The sequence below is a fragment of the Centruroides sculpturatus genome, unplaced genomic scaffold (genome assembly GCF_000671375.1).
Source record: "Centruroides sculpturatus isolate CEXI.00-Female unplaced genomic scaffold, Cexi_2.0 scaffold635, whole genome shotgun sequence".
NCBI classification, from domain to species: domain Eukaryota; kingdom Metazoa; phylum Arthropoda; class Arachnida; order Scorpiones; family Buthidae; genus Centruroides; species Centruroides sculpturatus.
Window position 1 is genome coordinate 293,143 of NW_019384964.1, and position 13,716 is coordinate 306,858.

General features: G+C 29.5%; 1 protein-coding gene and 1 long non-coding RNA gene across 8 annotated transcripts in view; one reads left to right on the forward strand and one right to left on the reverse strand.

Annotated features, from left to right (window-relative positions):
* Window positions 1–2,107, reverse strand: part of LOC111632491 — a 2,990-nt gene extending 883 nt beyond the window's left edge. Inside the window, exon 1 of the long non-coding RNA XR_002757868.1 lies at window positions 369–2,107. This is a non-coding gene — a long non-coding RNA (uncharacterized LOC111632491). The remainder of the gene's footprint in view (window positions 1–368) is intronic.
* LOC111632489 (protein lap4-like) overlaps window positions 1–13,716 on the forward strand; it is a 164,105-nt gene that overhangs the window by 8,103 nt on the left and 142,286 nt on the right. For 6 of the 7 annotated variants that reach the window (XM_023376911.1, XM_023376913.1, XM_023376910.1 and 3 more), the window contains exons 4-12: window positions 3,765–3,901; window positions 7,042–7,179; window positions 7,421–7,550; window positions 7,621–7,751; window positions 8,301–8,378; window positions 8,487–8,600; window positions 8,749–9,009; window positions 10,198–10,290; window positions 12,317–12,496. In XM_023376911.1, coding sequence (XP_023232679.1) covers window positions 3,839–3,901; window positions 7,042–7,179; window positions 7,421–7,550; window positions 7,621–7,751; window positions 8,301–8,378; window positions 8,487–8,600; window positions 8,749–9,009; window positions 10,198–10,290; window positions 12,317–12,496 — 1,188 coding nt within the window. In that variant the 5' untranslated portion in view covers window positions 3,765–3,838. The remainder of the gene's footprint in view (window positions 1–3,764; window positions 3,902–7,041; window positions 7,180–7,420; window positions 7,551–7,620; window positions 7,752–8,300; window positions 8,379–8,486; window positions 8,601–8,748; window positions 9,010–10,197; window positions 10,291–12,316; window positions 12,497–13,716) is intronic. The other variant, XM_023376912.1, reaches the window with a different exon arrangement.

A 13,716-nucleotide genomic window follows, 5' to 3' on the forward strand; every position in this document is an offset into this window, starting at 1 on the left:
GTAAGGAACAAGAAATTGATCTAAAGTTGATTGTCTTACTATTTTAATCAAAATTTTTCTCAAATGCGATAGCGCATTGTCGTTTATATTGCGTTGTCGTTTTCTATTGCCACTATGACTTTTTTCTTTCTTGGATGCCATATTGATTAAATATATAAATCACAAAACTGAAAAAAGAAGCATAGCACAAACACTCGGAAAAGCAATGCTTAACTCGCGCATGCCTAACACCAACTAAAATTTGACACAAAATACCGTTACGTTCGTTATCCGAGACAAATTTTTTGCAAAATAAAAGTTCGTTAACCGATTTGGTCGTTAACCGGGACGTTCGTTAACCGGAGTTCCACTGTAATATGTAATCATACCTGAATATAATCATATGTATAATGACACATGCCTTTACCAAATAAATGAGTAAATCTTTATGAATTTTTACTTACATGGTTTATGGACCCAAAAAAATGTGGGGGTGGACAAACAACCCACTGCATTAATGCCGAAAAAAACTAAGTGCACTAACGCAGGGTAAGGAAGAACCCTTCTGTAGTGCCTACACTACTATTAAGTTGGGTCTCTGCTCCCTTGTACATTTCCTTGACAAGTCTAACGTATTTCTGTGGAACATTCTTTTCCCTCAAACAATTCCATATCTCTTGCCTTGGTACCCTATCATATACCTTTTCTAGATCTATGAACACCATGTGCAAATCTTCCTGCATTTCCCTGTGCCTTTTCTATCGGCTGTTTTAGAGCAAAGATAGCATCAGTTGTACTCCTGCCTGGCAAAAAGCCAAACTGTTCCTCTCCAATCTCAGATTCCTGTCTAATCCTTCTTTCTACAATTTTCTCCCAAATCTTCATAGTATGGGGCAATATCTTTATACCTCTGTAATTTCCGCAATTCTGTACATCCCCTTTACCTTTAAAGATCAGCACAGGAATGCTCTTTCTCCATTCATCTGGGATTTTCTCTTGCTGCCAGAGTTTCTTCATATGGTCCCAGAGGATATCAATCCTTACCCAAACCTCTCCAAGCCTCAACTGGAATCTGATCAGTGCCTACTGCTTTCCCCATTTTCATTTTCCTAAGCACATTTTTTCCTTCTCTGCTAATATCATGCACCACTCCTTCATTTGCCTCTCTATTCTCGTATAAAGTTCTGGGGGTTCCTTCGTTCAATAAATTCCTGAAATATACTTTCCATCTTTCCTTGACCCTTCTGTAATCTTGTAATACCACTCCTTTATCATCTTTAATCAGTTTAATAGAGGTAAAATCTTTTGATGCCTTATCTCTTGTTTTGGCAATTTTCATCAACTTCCTTTCACACCTTTCTTTTTGAAAACTTTATATGCCTCTTCTAAAGTTTTTGCTTTTGCAATAGCCATTGCCTTTTTAGTCATTTCATTTGCCAAATGATAAGTTTCCTTATCTTCAGGCCTTCCCATCAATTCCCTCCTTTTCTTTACATCTTTCTTTTGTTTAACTGTGGATTGTACCTCAGCATTCCATCACTAAAGTTCCTTTCCTTCTGGCGATCTCCTCCCTGAAGTTTTTCTCAAAACCTCTTCTCCAACTTTCAAAATGCAATTACTATTCAGCAACCACCATGTTTGCACATCATCCAGGAACTGGATTTCTATTAACACTTTAAACTTAAATTCTTTCCTTAATTCCTCCTGTTTCAATCTCCACCATTTGATCCTTTGTTCAATTTGGCTAACACAATTCTTACAATGGCTCATAAGAAAGTCACAATCCACCAGGAGAACCCTATGTTGTGCAGCCCTGCGCATTGCTTCAGGGGGACATCCTAACACAGTTATAACTTACTTGTAGTCTAGCAGACATTCCATGTAGTTTTGGCATAGGTTTTATGGCTGGATGCCCTTCCTGATGCCAACCCTATTTGTTATAAGGCTAAATATATATCTAATATTCAAACCACAGCGGTTATTGAACTCCGTTCTATTCAAATTCAAATAGAATGGATTCTATTTAAATTCTAACCCGTATATCTTGGTTTAATTATCAAGAATTTTTAATTTTTATGTTAATATTGCTGTTGTCTATGGTTTATTCCATAGTTGTTACATATTATGATTACCCTTATACTTATATTAAAATTAAATTTTTTTTTGTTCGTTTTGATGCATTGCATTTTATATTTAAACTCCAAATTTATCTTGGATCTTATATTTTAACTAAATTTTCTTTAATTATTCAGGCTGAGACCCAGTCGTCTCATGTGACTAAAGAGATTTTTCTAATGGTGGGATTATTACAATAGAATATTTTAGGAAATCTTATTCAGCATAGAAATCTTTCAACTTTCCTGTTATTTCCATTTTTATATTATATCATTAGCTCATTCTTTAATCTCCATTTCAATTCTGGACTATTATCAATGTCTTTCCAACTCTTTCTCAATTAGAATATATTTTAAAGCAGTGGTTTTCAAACTTTTAACATCTGTAGTATCATCATGCATGAATATTATTTTTATAGAATCCTAAACAATAAAGAGAACGTGAAAGTGCCTTTAAAACTGTTTTTATATAATAAAACTTCTTTTAGTTAGTAATGGACATTATAGGAATTTTAATTGTTTAACACTTTTAGTAAAAATAATGATAATTTCTTATAGTTATTTTTGCAGAACTGTTGAAGGTTGTTTACACAACACTAGAGTAGAACATGGTTTGAATACCACTATTTTAGAGCAGTATCTGATTTTTTCATTACCTGTTTTCTTGTAAAACAGTAAACTAATTTTCAAATATTTAACATTTGCCTTTATTTCCTTATTTATTTGAACAATTACAGTAAACTTTTGCTAACTGATCCCATGAACTTAGTCAGACTTCATGTAACTCAAACAAATATATATATATATATATTTTTTTTTAATTTGTACAGTAACTTAAAATTCCTTGACAGTAAAAAACTATATTTAACAAGTAATTATAAGAGTAATGAAATTATAATTAATGAGTGTTTTTAGTCTCTGTGATACCATGTATTATATTATTGTAGTTGGTAAGTTATTAAAGACTACATTGCTGTTTACTGTATCATCATGAAATTTTTCTAGCTCATTCCCTGTAATAATGAATTCACCAGTATAACCTACTAATGTTCATTAAATATTTTGCATAGAGATGGTTGTAATAAATCGCTATACTGTATATCCATCTAGTCATTTTCCATGTATTGGAGAAGCAACCTTCTAACTCTGACTTTTTTTTTTTTAAATTGGATAACCATTGTTCTCTATTAGTCTAAGTTAATGGAGGTTTATTGTATTTTTAAAATGTATGATTTCAAAATATTCTTAGCTGTTTATTATAATATTTTAGACTGATGATGATAAATTTAAAATTTTTGAAAAATTCTAAACTTTATAAGTTCCTTTTTTAATAAAAACTACGTAAGTAAAAAAAATCTATAAATCAGATCACATAAATATAAAAGTAGAAAGCAAAAAATATTTTTCTATGTTTGTTTAATGAATTTATTTAAATTACAAATAATCTTAACTAAATATTTTTATGAGAAAATGTTTTACTACAAGATCATAGTATATGGCATATTGATGAATGGCTAGTTGCTCACATAATTAAATTTTTCTACAGTTATTGACAACACAACAGTACTTCTAGAATTAACTTAGTAAAACAGAATAATTATATTTTTTAATAAATCTTGTATGTTTTGCTTTTATATATGTAATATTGTTTATTTCCATTTATATAATCAGAAGAAAGTGAAAATGTTACTCTTTCTGAAGACAATATTGATGAAATTTCTGTGGAAAACAAGAAAGAAAATTCTATGAATCAGAGTAAAGATGAGACATTGTCAGAGAATTCTGAACCCGAAGAAAGCTTAGAATGGGTACTTGTGATTACAATTTTTCATTCTTTTCTTAAATATGTATAACTTATAAACAGTTTATTCATTTAAATTCAAATTTTGTTATATAGAATTATTAAATTTTAATTCTTGTATATTTATTAGACATTAGAATTGATTATTTAATTAAAGAAAACCGGTTTAAATACTAATACATAAGTAACAATACTAATTACACATGATTTAATTTTAAAAATTTTTTTATTAGTTTGATTAAAGAGATCTACATCACATTTTTATTGGTCATTTGTTTTCAGAGATTTTAATTTTTCAACTCTTGTCTTCAACCCTTGTAGAATATAGACAATGTATTCTAAAGACTTTATCTTGTTGCTGCAACCATAATTTTTTATTTATATCTTTTTATTCTTTAAATCTCATAGCAATTCAATTATTCCTTCAATTATTAAATATCCCACATTGTTCATATTTTTAGTCTTGAAGTTGAAGAAAATTAAACCAATTTTTCTGAAAGTAATTTAATAGTCCTTAATAAAGATCAATAAATGTAATAGTATGTAAGAAAATGTATATTTTAAATTTAAGTGACTTTGCTTGATATATATATATACATAACTTGATACATTCAAACAAAACATCTGAAACCTGATAGTCATATATTAAAGCCAAATGATTGCTGAATTATATCAGGCTATATTACTACTACTATTATTAATTAAATTCTAAATAATTTGGCACTAGAGGCAGAGTGCCATCTCCTTCTAAATTTAATAATTACAATTAAATAAATACAGTCAAATCTCAGACTTAGTTCATTTCTAAAAGTTGTTCAGAAATCAATTTGTTCTCAAATCAAAACAATTTTTCCATAAGAAACAATGTAAAATGGATTAATCTGTTCCTGACCCCAAAACAAAACTTTTTTTTTAACCTTTTAAGCTGTACTTCATGCATAAAATGCCTATAAAGGCAATATGATATTACTACTATATCTACATTTATTCTTTATATATATTGAAAGCAAAATGTTCTGTCACTGCCAACCAAAAGTAACACTTTATAAAGAAGTGCTATAAACAAAGACTCAACTCTGACTGACAGATGAAATATAACCAAATATATCATGACTGACAAGTACTTTGACCATACTTTCTGAAATATTGTGTTTTAATTGATTTGCATTTAATTTTATTTTAATTTTAGTTATAGTTTCAGTTTAGGTGTAAAGGCCAGTTTTAATTATTAGTTTTAGCTTAATTAACTGGCTACCTAGTATTAATAAATATTATAATATACAATATTATATTAATAAATTTTAATCAGATTTAAACATAAATTCTCAAATGCCATTTATATTACATGAATGAAATTAATGCAGTTTTTATTAATTAATTTGATTTAAATTCAACTGTGGCACATACAAAAAACAGAAATAGTATCTTTCCCCATGTGCATTGAAATGTAATTTAAATAACATCATCGTTGATGATTCATTACATGATGCAAAGTGATCTCAGCACAATTAACTTCTGAATCGGTAGTCATGTCATTGTTTGGTCAGGCTGTCAACTTTCTTTAATACAGGAAGTATAGGAAGTTGACCATCAGTGACCGACTCTGTTGAGTAACTTGTTCATAAACCAAGTTATCATACAGCAATTGATATGGCATTCAAAATTTGGTTTGTAAACTGAATTGTTTATAAACAGAAGCATTTGTAACCCAAGGTTTGACTGTATTTTTAATTTGGTCCAAAGTGGGTGTTGAGAGTGAATTTAGCTTCAAGCCAATTCTTTTCTTCCAAACCCTTTAAATTAATTATTAAAAATATTAAATTAATTATAATTATTGAATTTAGCAAGAGATGACACTTAATGCCTGCCTTTAATGCCACATTAGTATTTAATAAATAAAAGTAATAGTAATATAGCTTGATATAATTTGGCAATCATTTAGCTTTAAATAACTCCTCAATTTAATCAAAACAGTTAGTCCTAATTAAACAATCTTACAGTTAAGAAGTCAGTAATTTTAAGTTTTTGGATGTATTGATTTCTTAAGGTCATTATTTAAGTATAATTGATTACAGTGGAACTCTGTTTATCTGGATTCCATTAGTTCAGATTATAAAACATAATCTCTGTTTCAGAAATATAAAACCTAGATAACCTATAAACCTATAAATGTGAAAAAATCAAACAACATTTTAACTACATTCTTTCCGAAGTGTAAGGTTGCAGTGTGCAAGAATAGACTTGCTTTCTATGAATTGGCACATGATCATTCCTCAAGGCATATGCATTCCTTGGGAGTATTATTTGAGTTTACTTAATATCTTGTGTCATATCTTAAGTTAATATCAATGTGTTAATAAGTTTATCTTTTGTAACGTTGGGAGTTATTATCGACACCCACAGATACTATTATTTTTCTGAATTTTGGTCACCTTCAATCTTTTGTGAAGTAAAGTAAATATTATGAAAATAATGTCTGAAAAAAATAAAGTGGTTGTAACAATGGAAAATAAATTAAAAATATAAAATGAATTATATATAAACTGTGTTATGTTGTTAACAAATTTTCTGGATTTTCAGTCGTCTGGATTGGGTCCTGGTCTTGTTTTAGCCAGATAAATGGGGCTACACTGCATTTTTTAGTATGTTACTTTGTTGAATTGGAATTTATTAAATTTAGAGAAAAATTCCATAGATTAAATAAAAATACAGGAACACTTCAGATTGAACTTTAAAAGTTTCTAAATTAAAGAAATGTAGGTCCTTTACAGGAGATAAATTATGGCTTTTGGTACATGACATCTTACTTTTTTAATTAATTAATAAGTTCTAAACTTCAAACTAGGTGTTTCTGGATTCAGTTACTTTATTTTTAAAATATTGACGTTTTAAGTGTAAGATAAAACAATTATTCATAATTAAATAATTATGAATAATTGAGAATTCATTTAAATTGATTTTGTTACATTTGGAAACTATCCATTTAAAACTCAAACATTTAAATATTTCATATTCAAAAATTTTCTGAACTTTGAATAGCCAATGATAATTCTAATAAAAATTTTTATATATATTTTATTAATATCCAAGAAAGACAAACATAGAAATGTAAGCTATTAAACAATAATGCTTTTTAATATTTTTTAGGATGAAAAACATGTCGGATTTATGTCTGATACAGAAGATCAACCAGAACGACATAAAAAATTACATCGGCGAGACACACCACACCATTTAAAAAATAAACGGATTAATATTGTTAACTCTAAAGAGGATCAAGAAAAGGTACTTTAAAATTTATTATTAGTAAAATTAATATATTTTTAATAAATTTAATTTGAAAAGTTTTTTGCCAATTCCATCATTGGGCATGAAGTTGTTGCATATTTAAAATTTTTAGTACAAATTTGTGATTGGTAAAATTGTCGGAATGTGAAACAAACTTCTAAGTTTACTTTAAAAAAATTTAAGATTGACAGTATTTTGATTTACAATTTTTAATTTTATTTATAATTTTTATGTTTAGGTAGCTTCAATTTTAGCACAAGTCGTAAAGAAAGAACAAACAAAAGAACCTCTACCATCTCCCCCACCTTCTCCACCTCTATCGCATCATTCTGAAATTCAAACGGATGGAGGACAGACACATTCCAGTGGTGAGTTGTCGCACTTTAGTTTAGCTAATATTGCATAACATAAATTTATTGTTTATCATATGTTTTAAAGTCGATTCGATGTCTGCCATGGTTGACACTGTTGAAGAACAACTCGTTATTGAACTCGCCAAACAGCCTTGCGGATTAGGACTGAGCATTGCTGGAGGTAAAGGATCAACTCCGTACAAAGGTGACGATGAAGTGAGTAAACAGATTTTAAATTTTCAATTAATTATATTGATTTGCTAACATTTTAACTCTAATATTTTTAATTGAAAACATATATTTTAGTAGTGTTTTATTAATTTTTTTTAATTAAAAGAAGTGGTGATACAAATGATTATTATAATTTAACTATATACTTTATCTTATCTTTACTAAATTCAAATCACAAAAATTAAATATAGAGTTAAATACTCGCTATTTTGAAATACTTTCTATTCTATTCTGAATATCACGTCTGACATTCATCACCTTTTTACACTATGAAGTAAAAAAGATATCCTTTTGCTCTTACAAATGCTTAATTGTTAATTATTTTTGATTTACACAAATTTAAAATCAATTTCATAGCTGTTTTAATTTGGTTAGTTTAATCAAGAAAAGCAGAAACAGTTATCTTCTGTACATAATGAACATTCTTAAAATCTAATTTGTTATTCTTTTTGTAAAGAATTCTTTTATAAAAATTAACGTATTCATGATAATATTGTTATAGTATTTATAATATCCATCGTATATATTTTAAAGGGAATCTTTATATCTCGAGTAACCGAAGAAGGACCTGCAGAACAGGCCGGTCTCAGAATAGGTGACAAACTTCTTACGGTAAATTCAACTTTTCTTAAGATATTAGTTTTGATTAATTATGCCATTTGAATGTTTAAATAGTTTTTTCATAATTTATTTTCTAATTAATTTAAATAAATTATGTAGGTGAATGGCGTGTCTGTAGTCGATGTGGATCATTTTGAAGCTGTCAACATTCTTAGAGCAGCAGGTGATCATTTAACTATTCATATAAGTCGAGAAACATCAAAACAAACACAGGTAATTTTCTTTCAGTTATAAACAGAACTTATATAATTTTTTGTTTATTTGTAAATTTAAATTAATGTTTTAAAATTGTCTTAGAACTCATATAATTTATTCAAAAATTTTTACTTGAGAAATTTATAAACAGGCTTTTTTTCTCTAGCCCGTATTGCAACAGTCATTTACAGAAAATGTGTTTGAACCAGAAGCAACAGAAAATAATCATGTTTCTGAGACCATACAAGAAGATACTCCCATTACACCAAATGACACTATATCAGAAGATAAGATTGATTACGTTGATTCAAAGACTGTGAGTTCAACTTTAGATACGTCAGTAAGTGATAGTAGTAATCATGTAAGCAATTATGTAGCTACTCCAGTTCCACAGGCAACTGAAAATGAAATGTACGCTAAACAAGAGGTAAGTACGAATCATTGATGTTATCATATATGGGTAACCTTTGATAAATGCAGTTTTGGTTAATGTTGGGCCTATTCTTAGTGAAGTTCAATGTTGTTGGCTCAACAGAGCTCAAGAACCATATTCTGGTCACTTATCTCTCATCTCCTCTTTCAAGGATGAATGATGTCAAAATGAGAGATGAAATTTGTTTCTTAGAGACAGTGGTGATTCTGGTCACTTTTAGCAATCTTGTCTTCATTGATGACGTCACTATTCTACTAGGTTGATTATACGTTTGGGTTATCTGTGTGTGCAACACATTATAGAATTTTACCAATGAAATTGTAAAATTTCAAAAATGCAGAGTATGTAATTATAGATCACGTGGCAAGGAAAACACACGTTCAAATAAAGCACGTAATTTTGACAGAGTTATGTTTTTTGTTTTATAACGTTATTACAGATTGTAAAGTTAAATTGTCTCTTAAGAAATAAAAATTTTAATAACCTAAGTTAGAAAAGCATGTGTACTTAGATATTTTTCGAAATATTACCATCTAATTTCTCCTTAACTAAGTAGGATTAACATCATATTCAATAGTTCAGTAATTGATATAGCATAATTAAAAAAAACTGGAATCAGTGGTGTTTCTAAGTAGGTACTGGAAAAAATCAAAAGCATTTTCTCTCTTGAAATATTCTTTCCCGAGATAGAGAACATTCTCTAATATGATTGTACAGTGTGAGTAGCATCCAGTCATCCATATTGGATATAACGAAATCAAGGCAAAAGATGAAAGAAGGGTTGAAAGACAACTATCTGCTCATCTCTGAGAAACGAGGGAATCTTTGAGAGAAAATGTTGTCCAGAATTGCATTTTGGGAGACGCGATGATCTCTCAAGACATAAACAAATGATTAGCTAACCAGTGATCAGCTTGTGAGAGAGGAGAGACGATGACCAGAATCTGGCAAAATTGAAGTGCCAGATTTTAATTTGGATATAATATGGCTAAATATTTATAAAGATATTACATAATTTGGACTAAAGGTAGGCAGTTAAGCTGCCATTCATATTAATATAACCACTTAACTGTACTTTAATACAGCAATTAAATCTGGCATTATTATTGGTTTATAATTTTTTAAATTTGATTTACACAATAAATTTTTATTGGTAACATTTATGAATTTATTCCATTTTAGCAAATTGTTTATACTACACTCAAAAAGGATCAGAACGGTCTTGGCTTATCGATTTCTAATGAATACAGTACTGGACTTCAACATAAAAACAACGTAAGTTTAATTTAATTTTTTGGGAGAATGAAATGAAAACTAGAAAGCGTACAAATGGAAATGATTATAATATGCATTGCAAATTATATATACAAATTGACTATCAAAAAATTAAGATATGTAATTTTAATTATAATCATTTTTATCAAATTATATTATTCAGAGAGTATTGAGAAAGTTTATTTTGTCTTGCACTAAAGAATAATTACATATTAAAAATCATGTCAATTTTTAAAGTGGAAGCAGACACAGTAAAAGCCTTACTATTTTGATGAACTTGGTTGAAAAATTTGGAAATTTGCACAAATGATTTGATTTGATTTGATGTAAATATTATCAATTGGCAATCAAAGTCTTGTATCTGCATTTCCTAAAATTTTACAGGAGAGCTAAAAAAAATATGATTTCAAGGAAGCAAAATTTTGAGTATAGGGTTGTGTTTGACAATGTCAGAGAGAGAGAAAGAGAGCTTAAAAGATACATACCACTTACAAGATTTTGGCAATATATAGAAATTGACTTTACAACTTGTTAATGCAAAAATGTGGGTTTTGACTCGTTATTGGAGATATGACGTTTTGATTGCCAATCAATGATACGTTATATTCCTTATTTGGATAAATCCTTGACAGGCATAATAAAATAGAAAAACATAGTACCTATATGGTAAAAAGATTTTTAAAAAAGAAAAAAGTACATATCTATTTTACTTCTTTATTTAATAAATATATATTAATATATATACATGGGTGTTGTTTCCACTATGGAAGGCATGGAAGACTCCATACCTTACATTTTTGCAGGTATGGAATTCCATACCTCAGAATATTGAAAAAATTATTTATAATTTAATGCAAGGCAAGCCAAGGCACTTGCTCTCTGTATGAAAACTAATTTTTTCCTTGGATGTTGACCAATCAAACTCTTACATAATCCAAAGTATCAAAATTTTTCTAACTCTAAGCAATGTATCACCATTTTGTGAAAGCAGGGTCCTGATTTCACAAAATGGTGCATAAAATTCCATATCTCAACTTTTAAAGAACCAACACCCATATATGTATATATACAGTAGAACCTCCATTATCCGGACCTCCATTATCTGGATTTTCGATTATCCGGATTGTTCAAAATAAACAAAAATTTTACGAATTTGCTGATTTGCACTTGGCGAATTACGACACTGTTTATGTTCATGATGGAATGCATAACTTTTTTTGTTTCAACAACGTCTCACCCAGCACAGTGGTCGTAAACTCTTAAATATATTTTACGTAGTAATAAAAATATAACTTGACATACGTATTTATAAATAATTTATATTCAAATTACATCATTTCTATGACCAAGGGCGGCGTAAGGCATGGACGACGTGGGCCACCGCCTATGCCTCGCGGTCCGAAGGGCCTCGCGCCTCGAAGGTTTATGCATTACTTAAAAGCCGCGAACGCGACGAAAAAATTTTACTCGTCATAAAACGATAAATAGTTTGTCAAATTTTTATTCATAAAAATGCAGTTTCAACTGCTTTTTATTTTATAAAATCCGTCTTCTTGCGCCACCAGAGGGCCTTTTAAACAATAGGTAGTCAGTTAGCGTTGGTCAGAAGTAGTCCAAATTCAATACGAACGTTTGTTTCTTGAAAATTTGATCACAATTTAAATACAGTATTTACTTTTAATATTACCGATATGTCATCGAAAAGAAATTGTGTTGTATTATCATTAAAAGACAAATTAAAGTGTTTGTTTCGATTATCCGGATTTTTCCTTATCCGGACTACCTTCATCCCCAATTAGTCCGAATAATCGAGGTTCTAGTGTATATAAGAAATTAAAGTTCATGTTACTATATTAATGATTGTCTATTCTTATTTGAGTTAGTTATGAATGGATTTAAACATAAATAACAGTTTTGTCATTTATGTTATTAAAAGCTTATTACAGTTTAACAAAACATGTACACATTCAAGCTTAAATAGATTTTATACAGAGGCTTAAATTTTGCTACTTCAAAAATTTTCCAGGGCATCTACATAACTGACATAACAGTTGGTGGTGCCGCAGAGAAGGATGGCAAACTACAAGTGGGAGATAAAATTTTATCGATTAATGGAATCAATACGGAGGGACGAACATTCGAACAGGCTTTGACTTTGTTAAATGGAACTGATCGTTTTATTCGTTTAGTCATTCAGAGAGAGAAAGTAAGTATATAAATATAAAGTATATATATATATATATATACAGTGGGTGATCGGTTATTGAACAGATTGGATAACGAACACTTTCGCTAAAGATTTTTATGTTTGGACAACGAACACCTCACAGAACAAACACAAGAAGAAGCGATGTAAAGTAATGAATATCTATTGGTCTTCCCTTGTCTTCAGGCAACAATTTGAAACTTTTCGGAGTGTGGGAGACGTCGACATTGACATCGACACTCAAGCCAGTATATATCGATTGGATAGTATTCCTCCAAACTTTGAAACTCTCCCTTGTAATTCCAGCCTTTTATTTTTCCGACAAAACAATTCTTTTATGTATTTGCGAGACTGTCGGGTAGGCAGTCGTTAAGTTTTGTATCTGTTTTTCTTTTCGAAAGGTGAGAGTATAATAGCAAAGGTAGAGAGTGGGCAGAAGATGCCTAATGGTGTGAACAGGTCTACAGTAGGCCGCAGTTCAATCTTATTTAAGAAAAATATAGTATAATCAAGAAGACTCAAGCAGCTAAAGGAGTAACAATACTCACATCTGAGAAATAAAGAACATCAAAGAGTTCATAATGGAACCTGAAACGGATCTGACGACAGAAGAATGCCATGAACTCTTGAATGAAGAACACCAAGAAACTCGGCAAGATATGTTTTCTTCTGAAAAAGAGGATTAATGCAGATGTCTGTTATTAAAGATCCTTTGAAGAAGTGGGAGGATGTCAGAACAACGGTCTTAAAATGGCATCCAAACCAGGTTGAGGCTTGGGGATTTCTACAATTGCAATGCTATTAATTATGAAAAATCCTGAAGAAGAGAGAAAAGCAATCGACATTAGAGATTCTTTAACCCTTTTAAATGGAAAAAACATGAAAAACGCAAGACTGTGTATGTGTACATTTTTATTATTACATATAAATAAACGTAGTAAGAAAATATATTTTTTATTTTTGGGGTCTCCAGAACGAATTAATTAAATTCCCATTAAAACCTATGGTAAATCAATAATCGGTTAACAAACAATTTGGATAGCGAACAAAGTCTTGGAACGGATTATGTTCGTTAACCGATCACCCACTGTATATATGTAAATGAATTTTTAAAATTGGTCATTTACATATTAAAGTTTGTTTGAAATCATGTTTGAATGGCTTATTTATTTTTTTATCTTCAGCTAAGATATACAACACATGCTGAAAGTGAATTAATT